Consider the following 15219-nt stretch of genomic DNA (forward strand, 5'->3'; position numbering starts at 1 on the left):
TTTTATTGGAAACATGTTTATTGGTATGGATGTGTAAGAACTGCTTGCTTCTGGCTGACTCTACAGTGAAGGTTTTTGTCAAGTCTCAGCTCATTTGCTGTTATTTTACTGGTTCTCCTTAAAAAAATGTGAAGTTATTAAGGACCAGTGAGGCACCTAGCAGTTGGCAGAACATGCCATTTGATCTCAACAGCTTTGAGAGTTCAAACCCCATGTAAGGCAGAGCTAACTTAGTAATCACCTTCATTTGTTGCCTAAGACCAAAGTCAACAAGTTGCCTTGGATCATGTCATTCCTCAAACCCGAATTCTTCCAAATCTGTTGATGAGGACTCCACTGGGTTTGAAGCTCATGCACTGCAGAGAAATTAGGGTTTCGTAATCTATGGTCAGAACCTGAATGGAAGGCACTTGACAGCCAACAAGAGCAGTCAACCAGTAATCAAAATACTTGATGCAACTTAGCCTCAACCAAAATCTCCTCTCTATAATGCTTCATTAGCTTTGTTTACCACTATTTAAAAGAAATCTAGTAATCAAGTTTGCTTCCCCTCAGCAAGCCTCCATATTTAGCAACTTTTAATTGTGCAATACTTATAAAATGGTTCCCCCTTACATCAAGATCACTAAGACAGACCTTGAATGAAGAACAAATTCCCCATAACACACCCTTTTCTCAACCAAAAGGACTTAGTGCTGATGAAACGGACTTTTTGAATGCTAAGTCCCTTCTTTGAACATGGTTTTAATCAGGTAATAGTCCCCACACCACTACGTAATTTCACGACAGACACCAGATATGCTACCATGCAACAAAACTTTTATTAACATTTTGAACAGCTACTGAGAAAACCAGTGACTCAGTTATTACTGAAACTGGTAATTTCTAAACTTAAATTGGGGCAAAATGGCTATAGTGCAGAGCAATGCCATCATTGGGCACTATGAATTCAAAACTGAAGAATTAACAGCCACCCCTCAGACGGAGAACCAGGTGGAGAGTTGACTCTTTCTGGATGTTGTAATCAGAAAGAGTGCGGCCATCTTCTAGCTGCTTGCCAGCAAAGATAAGCCTCTGCTGGTCAGGGGGGATGCCCTCTTTATCTTGGATCTTGGCTTTCACATTTTCGATGGTGTCACTAGGCTCCACCTCCAGGGTGATGGTCTTGCCGGTCAGGGTCTTCACAAAGATCTGCATGCCACCCCTCAGGCGCAGGACCAGGTGCAGGGTGGACTCTTTCTGGATGTTGTAATCAGAAAGAGTGCGGCCATCTTCCAGCTGCTTGCCAGCAAAGATAAGCCTCTGCTGGTCAGGGGGGATGCCCTCTTTGTCTTGGATCTTGGCTTTCACATTTTCAATGGTGTCACTGGGCTCCACCTCCAGAGTGATGGTCTTGCCGGTCAGGGTCTTCACGAAGATCTGCATGCCACCTCTCAGCCGAAGAACCAGATGCAGAGTGGATTCTTTCTGGATGTTGTAATCAGAAAGAGTGCGGCCATCTTCCAGCTGCTTGCCAGCAAAGATAAGCCTCTGCTGGTCAGGGGGGATGCCCTCCTTATCTTGGATCTTGGCTTTCACATTTTCGATGGTGTCACTGGGCTCCACCTCCAGGGTAATGGTCTTGCCGGTCAGGGTCTTCACAAAGATCTGCATGCCACCCCTCAGGCGCAGGACCAGGTGCAGGGTGGACTCTTTCTGGATGTTGTAATCAGAAAGAGTGCGGCCATCTTCCAGCTGCTTGCCAGCAAAGATAAGCCTCTGCTGGTCGGGGGGGATGCCCTCTTTATCTTGGATCTTGGCCTTCACATTCTCGATGGTGTCACTGGGCTCCACCTCCAGGGTAATGGTCTTGCCGGTCAGGGTCTTCACGAAAATCTGCATTTTGACCTAGATTTTAAGGGGGGGGGAAAAAAAAAAAAGTACCATCTCAAGATCTTTCTATTAGAGGGGTGCTTGGGTGACTCAGTGGGTTAAGTGCCTTCACTCAAGACACCCGCTTAGGTCATCAGAAACGTGGGAGAGTCCGGATCTGTGCTAAACATGGAGCCTGCTTGGGATTCTCCCCCCTCCCCCACCCCGCCTCTGAAGTAAATAAATCTTAAAAATCTTTGTATTACCCACAGCTATAACCCATTCTCCAAAGCGAACAATTAACTTCATCTTCCAAGTGCTTGAACCACGTTAACATCCCTCACAACTCCCCCCCCCCGTAGTATTCCTGAATCATCCGCTGAATGCAAAATTTAATCAAGGCTTCAACTTAAACGGAAAAAAAAAAAACCAAGAAACAAACCCCAAAGGTTTATATCCAGAACCTTAATAACTCTAGAGTCTTCAAACTATCTTCCCCCGCACCCTTTAAATTTCCCCAAAACCTGAAAATACGTAGAATTGAAACAAAAACAAAAAATGGAATCTCGGTAAATAAAAATTACCGTCTGAAGAAAAAAGTGAGGTGGGACCCTTTCGCCGCGCGGGGATTCAAAACTCAAGACAGTTCTAGAAAGCACACTAAACTACCTCTTTTCCTCCTTCCCCCCCTGAAGCAGACGCGATGGAATCTCCATTGGTTAAGTGTCGGTTGGTCTCTGCGGGCGGGCGCGCGCGCCAACCGCCCCCGCTCCCTCCACGTAAACAAGGCCCACTCTTCCGGAAAGGCCCGACGCCGCAGCGCCGCGTCACCTCGCCCTCCCCTCCCCCAACCCCTTTCCCTGAGGCGCCCCACCACCTCCCAATCCGTCAGCCTGGTCTCGCTTAGAGCCCCTCTCCACTCCTCCTAGGTCTCGCAAGCTGCCGGCCAGTACCTGTTAGCGAGTGGAACGACACTGAACGCAATCACGTCGACTCACTCAAACGCCAAGACACCCACACCCGACAATGCCAGCCGCTCCTGAACGCTAGCGGCTCCGCGGGGCTGAAATTTATGCAGCGTCTGTTGCGTCACTCATCACTGCCTACGTAGCCGCCGTGTCCGTACGCGGCTGAAAGTAGTTCGCGCGGCCCCACCTCCCGCGGCCCGATTAGGCCCTTCCACTGAGCCCCAAGTTCCTCAGAGCCGAAGAAAAACCCCTGAAAAGTCAGCTCCCCTCTCTTCCAGGCGACCCTTCTCCTCCCTTAGGAAAAAAGTAGGAAAATTATCTGGCGGATGGATTTGAGTTAAGGGGACCTTCCTCGAAAGCTCTCGAAACTTCCTTGCAGCGCCGGCACTGATTGGTGAAGCGGGTGAAGGCGAGGCCGGCGCTGATTGGTGGGACACGCGGCGGCTCGGTTGTTGCTGGGCTCCAAACTGGGTGGGTTAGCGCCGACGTTGCTAAGTAACTCAGTGCGCGTGCGCCACAGAGGCGCGCTATTGAGAGAGAGGGGTACTTCCGCCCGGTGGGGGTGGTGGGGTAGTTTGCTCCCGCTTCCGAAATCCCAAACCCCTTTAAGTCTTAGGTTTTCCCCGCGTTAGGTGAGGGAAGAGGGTCTTCCGCAGCGACTTTCCCGGGAGGGCCACCCCGGTTCGGGTTCGGAGGCGCTCAGGAGCGGCGCGGCCCGCCGCTGTGTTTTGTCAGTGTCTGCAGCGGAAGCACACCTTCCCACCCCCATCACGCGAGCCGGTACGGGCTGGTTTCATTTTTCGCCGTTGGTTATAGCAGGATGAAGGAGCTTTAATGCCACTTTTTTTAGAGTCAGAATGCTTTTGTCTTTCTCAGTTCCCGAGGAGAATCCGTACGCTAGACTCTGGGGTCGGGACATGTGGGGTGGGGGGGCCGGCCTCCTTCCGTCCCCCTCCCGCCCCGCCCCGCCCCCACCAAGGAGGCCCAGAGAGACTCTGCTCGGGCTCCCGGTCACCGCGACGGTGGGCAGAAACTTGCAGTCTCTTTCGCCTCCTTGCGTTTCCCCGAACTCTGGTTGGGGGAAAAAAAGAGAGCTGCGGATCGGGAAGCCGAAAACCCGCTTTGGGAGACGAGGAATTCGTGTACAAGAAAGTAGTGTTTTTACTCTAAACGTGCGACCCTGTAAGGTGGCATTTCCCAGCTACGACCCCTCTAGCTGGTTTCCCTACGCCGTGGGTGTGGCCCCGTGTCCCGCAAGGAGATAACCCGAGGAACGCCACTAAGGCAGGGGCGTTGGGTCTGGGTGACACGTGGCCCCGAGTCTGAGTCATGGAGCCGGGTGTGGAAATAAGCAGAGGGTTGTTTGTGGCGCAATAACCAACCTTCCTAAGTGAGGAGTAGTCTGCAGATGAGCACGTTAATGCAAATCAGCGACATACCCCTCAGAAAAGGTGGTCAGTCATTGAAATACAGCGTTTCTAAGCGTCTTTTTCCAAAACGGTGTCCGTGACTTAACAGTATAGACAGGTAAATGACGAGTTTGACAACAGCTTAAGTTAAATGAACAAAAACTGGGTAAGATCTGTTTACTAGAATAACAGATAAAAATGTTTCTTTAAATTAATTTTGAACTTGGAGGTCGATGATGAAAATTTTAAAATTTTTTTATTTGTTTTTTGTTAAACTTAGAATGAGTCTGAGTTTGTGTCACGAACTGGCAGCTTCTCCTGAGTCATTGAGTTTGGGTGGTAGAATAATCTAGAATGGAGAGCTTCTGACGGATAGGATGACTTCATTTGGGGGGTTCTAGCAATTGCCAGAACCAAGTTAGTCATACAGCTTCCTGGTTTAATGTTTTCCCAAAGTGGGGCATTTGGTAACCTCAACAAAGCAAAATGTTTTCAGAAGAAAGACAAGTGGTGTCCTTGTAAAACAAGGTGAATTTTTTATGGTCTGTTTATAAGTGAACATTTTAGTCATAATGTCATTTCTGGCAGTGAATTGTAAAAGATGATTTGTAAACAAATTAGAGAATAGAATGACAAAATCCCAAAGACCAGAAATTTGATATTTTAGCACAATACTTGGCATTGTGTTCAATACATGTTCAGTGAATGTTATGCAGTTTTACCTTTGTTCAAGGGGGGGGGGAACACCCCAATTTAGTGACAGCCTCAGGCACCAAAATACAAAGCAAAAAACCAGAGTTAATTTTCCACAGAGAAAATGTTTTTTGCGTAGGCAGTTCCTTTGGAAAAAAACAAAGATTTTAAGTAATTTCACTTGGCTAGATGTCTTTTAATAAAAATCTGTGCGAAAACTGTGCTTCCAATGATAAATTCACAGTTGTTTTCTTGACATTATCATCTGATATTTTTTTTTTAAGATTTTATTTATTTATTTGTCAGAGAGAGAAGGAGAGCGAGCACAGGCAGACAGAGAGGCAGGCAGAGGCAGAGGGAGAAGCAGGCTCCCTGCTGAGCAAGGAGCCTGATGTGGGACTCGATCCCAGGACGCTGGGATCATGACCTGAGCCGAAGGCAGCTGCTTAACCAACTGAGCCACCCAGGCGTCCCTCATCTGATATTTAAAATACAGAGTTAATAAGTGGTTTGTCATTTCCTCGTTTGACTATTTATTTCAATAGAATTATGAAACTCCTGATTGATTACCAGCAAGTTAGAAACTGATATTGAATGTCCACATGAACACAAGGAGAAAGTCTGTATTGTCTTTACATTTGGGCCTTAAAATTATGAAATCTGTCCAATAAAACATAGCTACTTTAAAATGTTTACTATGGGGCACCTGGGTGGCTCAGTGGGTTAAAGCCTCTGCCTTCGGCTCAGGTCATGGGCTTAGAGTCCTGGGATTGAGCCCCGCCTGCTTCCTCCTCTCTCTTTCTCTGCCTCTCTGCTACTTGTGATCTCTGTCAAATAATACATGAATAAAAATATTTTTTAAAAATGTTTACTATGGAATATTACATAAATGAAAGTTGGAGATAATAAATATAACCATATAACCAACACCCAACTTTAATAAATCCAAACATTTTGTTACTTGCTTTAGCTTCCCCCCCCCCGCAAAAAAACCAGCATACTATAAAACTTAGCCTCTTTCCAGTTTTAAGTGTACAGTTAAGTAGTATTAATTATATTTCACATTACTGTGACTTGTAGATTTCTAGAATTTTTTCAACTTTAAAAAAAAATTTTATTCATTGACAGAGAGCACAAGCAGGGAGGGGAAGCAGCAGAGGGAGAAGCAGGCTCTTCTGTTAAGCAGGGAACCCAATAAGAGGCATGATCGCTGGGATCAGGACCTGAGCAAAAAAGCAGACCCTCAACTGACTGAGCCACCGCGGGGGGGGGGGGGGGGTGGTGGTGGTGGGGGGGGTGGTGGTGGTGGTGGTGGTGTGTGTGTGTGTGTGTGTCCCGTAGAGTTTTTCATCTCCCGAAGCTGAAACCCTGTATCCACTTAACAACTACTCCCCATTTCTCCCTGCCCCCAGGCCCTGGTAACCACTATTCTACCTTCTGTTTCTATGATTTTGACCACTTTAGATACCTTATAAAAGTGGATTCGTATAGTATTTGTTTTTACTTGGCAACTGGCTTATTTCATTTAGTATAATGCCTTCAGGGTTCATCCATACATGTGACAAATTTCTTTGTTTTTTAAGGCTAATGGTCCATTGTATGTATATACCACATTGTGTGTATCTACTTATCTGTGTGTGGATCTTTGGGTCTCTTCCACCTCTTGGCTATTGTGAAAAATGTTGCAATGAATATGGGTGTGCAAATATCTCTCTGAGATCCTGCTTTTAATTCTTTTGGATATATACTCAGAAGCAGGATTGCTGGATTATATGGTAATTCTGTTTTAAGTTTTTATGGTAATTCTGTTTTTAAGTTTTCCATAATGGTTGCACCATTTTACATAACCACAAGCCATGTACAAGGGTTCCAATTTCTCCACATCCTGCCAATATTTGTTACTAATGGGTGTGAGGTGATATCTTACTGTGGTTTTGATTTGCATTTCCCTACTGATTATTTTTATTTTTAAAATATTTGAGAGAGAGTGAGTGCACAAGAGTGGGGGAGGGTCAGAGGGAGAAGAGAAGCAGATGCCCTCTGAGCAGGGAGTCGACATGGGGCTCAATCCCAGGACCCCAAGATCATGACCTGAGCTGAAGGCAGATGCTTAACAACTGAGCCACCCAGGCGCCTCTCAATGACATTTTTTTTAAAGATTTTATTTATTTATTTGACAGACAGAGATCACAAGTAGGCAGAGAGGCAGGCAGAGAAAGAGGAGGAAACAGGCTCTCCGCGGAGCAGAAAGCCCGATTCGTGGCTCAGTCCCTGGACCCTGGGATCATGACCTGAGCCGAAGGCAGAGGCTTTAACCCACTGAGCCACCCAGGCACCCTCCTCAATGACATTTTAAACTTTTCTTCATTGTTTCTAATAAGTGAAACTTATTTGCTGTCAAGTCAAAGAATAATAGCTAGACAAAAGATGGAGATGGTTTTATAAGTTGATGTGTTGTTTTTGTGAGCTGTGAGAACACTTCAACACACATCAGATTTATTGTGGGAGCTGTCTTGGAAGCAGCTCTTTGCCCTATTTTGGTCAGTTAGTACATCTTCTGATATATAATACAATCTCTGAAATATAAAGGAATTACCCTACCTCACATTTGAAAATGCAGCAAATATGCATGTGAAGTTAGCCTTTATATTAGTCAGTTCTCATAGGTATATATTTACTACAACAGATTTATATTCCATTATAATAATTTTCTCCAAGCAACTGTTTCTGGGCACTGTATGCTCTTGATTTGTGAGCCAAGAAAAAAAACACTGGGTCTGCTAGTTCATTCATCCATCCAGCAGACATTTGTTCAGCAATTTCTGGGTGTAGGAAACATTGGGATTATTGACTGGGACAGGACCCGGGCTCCACCCAAGAAAGTTCTGGTCTCAGTGCCAGTGAGGGGGTTGGTGAGGACTTAGTGTCTACCTCAGAGAGTTGTAGGGTGCAGTAAGTTCATGCACGTCAAGAGTTGGGAAGCCTGGCACATAGGGAAAGCTTGATGAGTGTTAGCCACTGTTCTCAATCTTGAAAGGCAAAAGGCCTTTGAGGTTAAAATACAAGCTGTACTGTCTGGGTTGGAATCCTGACTGCTGTTTCCTCATTGTGTAACTGGGGATGAATGATGTCACTTCTCTGGGCCTCTGTTTCTTCATCTGTATCGTAGAGTCAGTAATAATTTCTTGCTCATCAATGTTTTGAGGATTATAAATGGACCTGCCTCATAAAGTGGAGTATACAGGTAAAGTGCTTGGAATAGTGCCTGCCATATAGAAAGCACTCAGGAAATGCTAGCTATATAAAAAAACTGGAAGTACATACAGACTTCTAGGAAGGCCCAGAGGAGGAAGGAGCAGTCTGGTGCCTGGAGGATGGTAGGAGAGGAAGCCAAAGGTTTTGTTGGAGGTATTATTGAGAAACTCAGTCACCAGGAGTAGGATCATCAGGAGGGAGCAGGTGCAAAATGAGAAGGTATGGCGCGTTGAAGAAAGAGTGGGGTAGCTGGGCATGTCTGGGATTTAGGGTGCCTACATGTGGGTCCGTGGTTTGGGAAATGAGGCTGGAGAAGCAGGCAGAGCTCAACTGTCCAGCAACGTCTGTCCCTTCCGCCATGCTGGCCATCCAAGCTTTCTCCCACTTCTGGACCTTTGCATTTGATGTTTCCTGGCCAAGAGCCTTTTCCATGGCCATTTCTTTGTCATAATTCAAGCACTATAAATATCACCTCCTCGGGGCACCTGGGTGGCTCAGTGGGTTAAAGCCTCTGCCTTCGGCTCAGGTCGTGATCCCTGGGTCCTGGGATAGAGCCTCGCATTGGGCTCTCTGTTCAGCGGGGAGCCTGCTTCCTCCTCCCTCTCTCTGCCTGCCTCTCTGCCTATCTGTGATCTCTGTCAAAAAATAAATAAAAGTCTTTAAATAAAAAAGAGTAAATGTCACCCCCTCAAAGGGGCCACCTCTGCCATCCACCCCTGCTCTCAGAACTCAGTCACAGCACCCTGGTTACTTAATACAACTTCATGTTTACTCAGTTTATCATCATATTGCGCACATTTTAAAAAAAAATCTCTGTTTGTCTCCCTGCTAGAATATAAATTCCATGACGGTACAGGCCACATCTCTCCAGTTTGTCACCATGTCTCCAAACTTAGCCAGCCAGCATAGAGCCTGATACATAATCAGTGCTCAGTAAATATTTGTTGAAAGAATGAGTGACTAATGAGTTGCCTTATCATGCCAAGGACTTGAGATTCTTTGGGTAGGTGTTTTGTGTGGGAATGACATGATCAGATTTCTGCTGTAGAATGATAGTCTGGTGACATCATAGCAGGTGAACAGAAGGGAGATGAGCTCAGAGACCAGGACTCCGGAGATGGCGGCAGCTGTCTAAGCAGGAAATGATGAACATCTGTAAGTAAGTAGACCAAGTCAACAAAATCCAGCATCCCTAAAGAAAACAGGAGGAAGTAAGTGGTAAAATCAAATAAAAAACTGGACATTATTTAGTTGTACTTGATCCTTACTTCAGAAAAGAACCAAGATGACTGACTTAAATGTACGTGACAAAATTAAAAGATAAGAGAATGTGGGAACTTACAACAAAAGAAGAAAGAAGAGAAAATTAAATTAGTGAGATGAGGGGCGCCTGGGTGGCTCAGTGGGTTAAAGCCTCTGCCTTTGGCTCTGGTCATGATCTCAGGATCCTGGGATCGAGCCCCGCGTCGGGCTCTCTGCTCGGCAGGGAGCCTGCTTCCCTTCTTCTCTCTCTGCCTGCCTCTCTGCCTACTTGTAATCTCTGTCACATAAATAAATAAAATCTTAAAAAAAAATAAAAAATAAATTAATAAATAAATTAGTGAGATGAGTATAGAACATGCTGGCATTAAAGTCTGTCCTTTTGCTAGAGGTGGGCCACAGGTTTAGTGTTTTGCTGTCGTTGTTTTTCCAGACAGTCCCCCCACCCCATATTCTCATTCGATGAGAAAAACTGTAGTATAGCCATACAATGGACTACTACTCAGAAACAAAAAGAAATGAACCATGTAGACACATAAGAATATGGACGAATCTCAAGATAATTCTGGAAAATGCAAACTAATCAAGAGGAAAAGCAGATCAATGGTCAATTTGGGATGGAGGCAGGAAGAAGGAGTGAGGTGGGATGGGTTATGAAAGGCAGGAGAAACTGTGGGAGGGCGAGGGAAATGTTTACTATCTTGATTTTGGTGCTTGTCTCATGGGTATAAGCACATATCCAAACTTACCGATTTATATAGTTTAAATATGTACAATTTATCATGCATCATTTATTCCTCAGTAAAGCTATAATAAATTAAGCAAACATCTGGCAGAGCAAATCTGTGAGGTAGGTCAGGTAAATCCTTAAAGGGCACAAAGATGTTTCAGGAAGTGGAAGGAGACCGATTCCAGCAATTAAAAAAAGATTAAAAATTGTTCTTAAAAGATAAATGTTACAGGGGCGCCTGGGTGGCTCAGTCATAAGCATCTGCCTTTGGCTCAGGTCCTGATCCCAGGGTTCTGGGATGGAGCCCATGTTTGGCTCCCTGCTGGGCGGGAAGTCTGCTTCTCCCTCTCCCACTCCCACTGCTGTGTTCCCTCTCTCTCTGTGTCTGTCTCTGTCAAATAAATCTTTTTAAAAAAGAAAAAAGAAGAAAATAAATGTTAGTCTCCTTTTATAAAATACAAAGATGTATTTACCCGGTTTGAGACTTATTATGTGAATGTTTCAGACATTAGTGTCACCCTAGTAGATCTTCTCTCTTTGAATTTATTTGACCCCAAAAGGAAGGTAAAGAACAGGTTCCTTAATTACTGTGGAATTAAGAACTGCCCTTTGAATCCAAACAGGTCTGTTGTCAGAGGACATATCAGAAGACATGAATAGTAACAAGTGTACGATGACCAGTGACCAAGGGTCACCCTAAGTAACGAATGCCTGATCAGGACGTGCTCCTTTCCATGTTTTCTTAATCCTGTGAGACGTGTAAGATACGCTCCCTTGCTATGCCGTGTGTGTCTTGAGAGGAAGAACCGTCCATATGCAGATTTAATGATCACTATGGTGTTTTCTGGAGCCTCTTAATTATACCTCTAGAAAAGGGTATAGATGGCAGATTTTTTAAAATGGCTAATCAAAGTAATTTACACATTTCTGAGGTGGGAAACGTGTGAGTGTTGCTTCACCTTAGAGCACACACAACTGGTTAACGTTGAGTGAAAGGATTACGATTTTGTTGATAGTTGTGCCAGGCCCTATGTTTATCACTGTATGCCCTAATCTTACCAACAAAATAACTTCCCAAAGTAAATACTGTGATTGTGTCTGTTTTTACATACTCCTGGGGAAAAAAACAGGTAAGTGGCCTCTAGTCACATGGCTAGGAGTGGCAGAAGTGAGATTTCAACCCAGGTTTGCCAAAGTCTAGAGCCCTCTGAATCTCTGTGCTGATGGTCTCCAGGGGTCCTTTATGGTTACTAGATAAAGGCTACAGATTCAGTGCTAAGCTTCCTACGTGGCCAAAGCAAAGAGAAAAACATGATTAGGCATATGTCACACTGTCCCTCCTAAGATACAGACAGACTGATTTGTTGAAGAAAAACAGAACTTGTTCTTAGACAAATATCTAATATAGGTGTAATCTGTGGCGAATGGATAATGCTCTCTCTTGCATCCCTCCGGGGAGAGAATCCAGAATTCTGCTGCCCTAAGACGGAGAAGTTCTGGGGTTCTGTGTAATGTGGAACATGTTGACTAAAGTTAACGATACTCTATTGTACACTTAAAAGTTGCTGAGAGTAAATCTGAAATCGTCTTGATCATTGTAAGTCATCACATTGTATGTCTTAAACTCACGCGATATTATTTGTCGATTTTATCACAGCTGGAAAATAGAAAAGAATTTTACTACAGTGATTACCTGTGCTGGTCCTTGATGGAGAGACTCGAGTCTCGCTGATCTGGGAGGGTCCAACCCAGTTGGTCCAAGATCTCGGATGGTGTGGCTTAGAACAAAGAAAACACTATATTTGGATGGAGCTGGGCCATATATGCCTTGTGATTGACCCACTGTCAATGCTTTGTCAAAAGCAGTCTTTGTAAGAATGGGACCGCAAATAATTGCTCCAGAAACAATCCAAATTTCCTCATACTTAAGGTTGTCTTTAATCATAACCCCATAGATATTCACCCAACCAGCCATCTGTGACCCCAGCATACAGCACAGTTAAACAACTTGGTGTCTTGCCTCAAGTAGCTGTAAATGACTCCAACACCATATGAGAAACACTGTAGTAGAGGAGCTTATAAGAAATGGGGGTGACATACCCCCATATTGATGGACATACCAGCCATAGCTGGTAGGAGTGGGAAAGTTTTCCTTGGGCAGACCCTTGAGTTGGATTCACCAGGATGTCAAGGTGAAGTTCAAACCTCCTAGCTCAGACACACAGCCCCAGTGTGGGCTGATACCCATGTAAGTAGCCACAGGCTTTGAGGTCTCATTGTTTATTGGGAGGCATCTACGATCTCACCGTTGTTGGACTCCCTAGTCATATTGGAGATGGTTTTTCTGATGCCTCTTCTGCATTCAGGCCTCCCAGCACCAAGTCAAGGACAGTATAATCAGAGTGGGCATGGTCCTTGGTTGGAGAATCCAGGAATTCCAATTACATCACTCATGGCCAGTCACTCCTCTGCTTCCTATTACACCTACAGTAAACTCCAGATTCCTTACCATGGCCTATAAGCCCAGCACGGTCAATGCATACATACCTCCCTCTCCACTTCAACCGCCTCCACATCCCCTTCAGTCCCGTTAATCCTGCCATGACAACCTTCCTTCCATCTGGCGGACCAGCCAAGATCACGCTCATTGCAGGGTGTGTGCTATTCCTTCCCTTTTTCTCACCTCCTTGGGGAGGAAGACATTTTTCATCTATCTAAGGCTCCAGCTGGACTAAGAATTAAATTTACCCAAATTCCGGTGGCAGAGTGGTGGATGACCCCGTGTCTGGCAAAAATGGAGCTCGAGGCCATGAGCAGACACACCAGGCCCAGTGAAGCTTGCTGTCTTCCCCCATCTGACTGTGGTGCTGTTGGCAATTGGCATGTTCTTTACCTCCTGGTTCTTCCTTTATGAGGTCACCTCCACCAAGTACACTGGGGAGTCTATAAAGAGCTCCTCATCTCCTTGGTGGCCTCGATCTTCATGGGCTTTGGAGTCCTCTTCCTGCTGCTGTGGGTTGGCATCTACATATGAGCTCCCAAGGGTTCCAACCAGACGACTTCACTGAACTCCCGCTTTTATAAATTAATTTTTTTTACTGTTACTGTAAGTGTCCCACCCGCTGCTTCCAATAAAGGCAGATGGGTGACCGTCCAAAAAATAAAAATAAATAAATTTAATCGAAACAGATTAACAGGAGAAAATAAAATTTAGTTATGCTCACGGGGAAATTCCCAAGACTGTCAGGCAAAATGAGGCATCTCCATCCATCATCCTGAGCTCAGGAGGTGGGTGGGAGTCTGGGAGTGCAAAGGAGGAGAAGGCATTAGCAGGAAGGTGAAAGGAAAAGCTTGGAAAAGGAGGTTTGCCCAAAGCAGATAAGTCTCTTAGATCAGTTCAGGGGCTCCTGGGTGGCTCAGTCAGTTGGGTGTCTGCCTTCAGCTCAGTTCATGGTCCTGGGGTCCTGGGATCAAGTTCTACGTCAGGCTCCTTGCTCAGCTGGGAGCCTGCTTCTCCCTCTGCCTGCCACTTCCCCTGTTTGTGCTCTCTCTCTGAAAAATAAATTTTAAAAAGATCTTTTTAGGCATTTGTTTGTGGTTGTGGGGGATATAGGTCAAAGTTTCTTCCTGAGTCTTTTGGACCTTGATTGTTTTCAAATGAAAATAATGGACATGTCATTGTGGCCCATCTTGGGAGTGGCCTGCCTTTGGCCCACAGCATTCGTCCACAGTACTGCAGACATAAAATTCCTTGGTTCCTGGTTGAATGAATTAACATGGAGTCCATAGGACTCTGAGGGAAGCCTCAAGAAATATTAAAAAAGGCCAGTTATTAAGGGGACCAGTGGGGGTTCAGGCCCCATAATGCTCCCGAGAAACCACAGGACTAAAAAACAAGAAAGTGATCCAGAGGAAAAGGAAACTGACCTTTTTTTTTTTTCCTTAAATAATAAAACCAAACTTCAATTTTAGGCCTCTGTTGAAGTGAGGACTGAAAACAGGGATGGTTATAGCCCAGTAAACCATACTCATCAGCCCCTAAACAAGCTGGAATAAGAATAAGGAAAGAAAAATCTATTAATTTGCCCAAACGTTTACAAATTTAAGTGTTCAACGTTAAGAAGACAATTCTCCCCAAATTTATCTATAGGTCCAATGCAATCCCAGCAAGCTTTTTTTTTTTTTTTCCTTAAAGATTTTATTTATTTATTTGAGGGCGCCTGGGTGGCTCAGTGGGTTAAGCCGCTGCCTTCGGCTCAGGTCATGATCTCAGGGTCCTGGGATCGAGTCCCGCATCGGGCTCTCTGCTCAGCAGGGAGCCTGCTTCCTCTTCCTCTCTCTCTCTCTCTCTGCCTGCCTCTCTGCCTACTTGTGATCGCTCTCTGTCAAATAAATAAATAAAATCTTTAAAAAAAAAAAAGATTTTATTTATTTATTTGAGAGACAAAGATCACAAGCAGGCAGAGAGGCAGGCAGAGAGAGAGAGGAGGAAGCAGGCTCCCCACTGAGCAGAGAGCCCGATGCGGGGCTCGATCCCAGGACCTGGGGTCATGACCTGAGCTGAAGGCAGAGGCTTTAACCCACTGAGCCACCCAGGTGCCCCCCCTTTTTTATTTTTTAAAGATTTTATTTATTTATTTGAGAGAGAGAAGGGAGCACAAGCAGGAGCGAGAGGGAGAAGCAGACTTCCTGCTCAGCAGGGAGCCCAATGAGGGCACAATCCCAGGACCCTGAGATCATGACCCGAGCCGAGGGCAAAAGCTTAACCGAATGAGCCACCCAGGGGCCCCGACCGCGCAGGCTTTTAAAAGTTAGGAATTGGTGAGCTGATCATAAAGTTTATATGGAAACTGAAAGGACCTAGAATAGCCAAAAATGAACAGAGTTGGAGTCCTTACCTGACTGGACGCTTACTATAAACACTCAGTTAATCAAGACTGTGTTGTTGGCATAAGGATGGAAATAATAGATTAATGTAACACAATGAAGTCCAGAGATCTTTCCATTAAAAAAAAATAGTTTAGTGGGTCGCCTGGGTGGCTCAGTGGGTTGA

General features: G+C 45.1%; 1 protein-coding gene and 1 pseudogene across 1 annotated transcript; one reads left to right on the forward strand and one right to left on the reverse strand.

Moving 5' to 3' along the window:
- Nucleotides 1-799: 799 nt before the first annotated feature.
- UBB (ubiquitin B) lies at nt 800-2911 on the reverse strand. Its single transcript, XM_044249175.1, has 2 exons — nt 2805-2911; nt 800-1887 (listed from the first exon to the last, which is right to left on the reverse strand). Exon 2 carries the CDS (start codon nt 1879-1881, stop codon nt 964-966), a length of 918 nt encoding a protein of 305 aa, XP_044105110.1. The 5' UTR covers nt 1882-1887; nt 2805-2911; the 3' UTR covers nt 800-963.
- A 10049-nt stretch (nt 2912-12960) lies between these two features.
- On the forward strand, nt 12961-13230 carry LOC122907796 (annotated as a pseudogene).
- Nucleotides 13231-15219: the final 1989 nt, after the last annotated feature.

Source organism: Neovison vison, chromosome 5 (assembly GCF_020171115.1).
Source record: "Neovison vison isolate M4711 chromosome 5, ASM_NN_V1, whole genome shotgun sequence".
In the NCBI taxonomy this organism is placed as follows: domain Eukaryota; kingdom Metazoa; phylum Chordata; class Mammalia; order Carnivora; family Mustelidae; genus Neogale; species Neogale vison.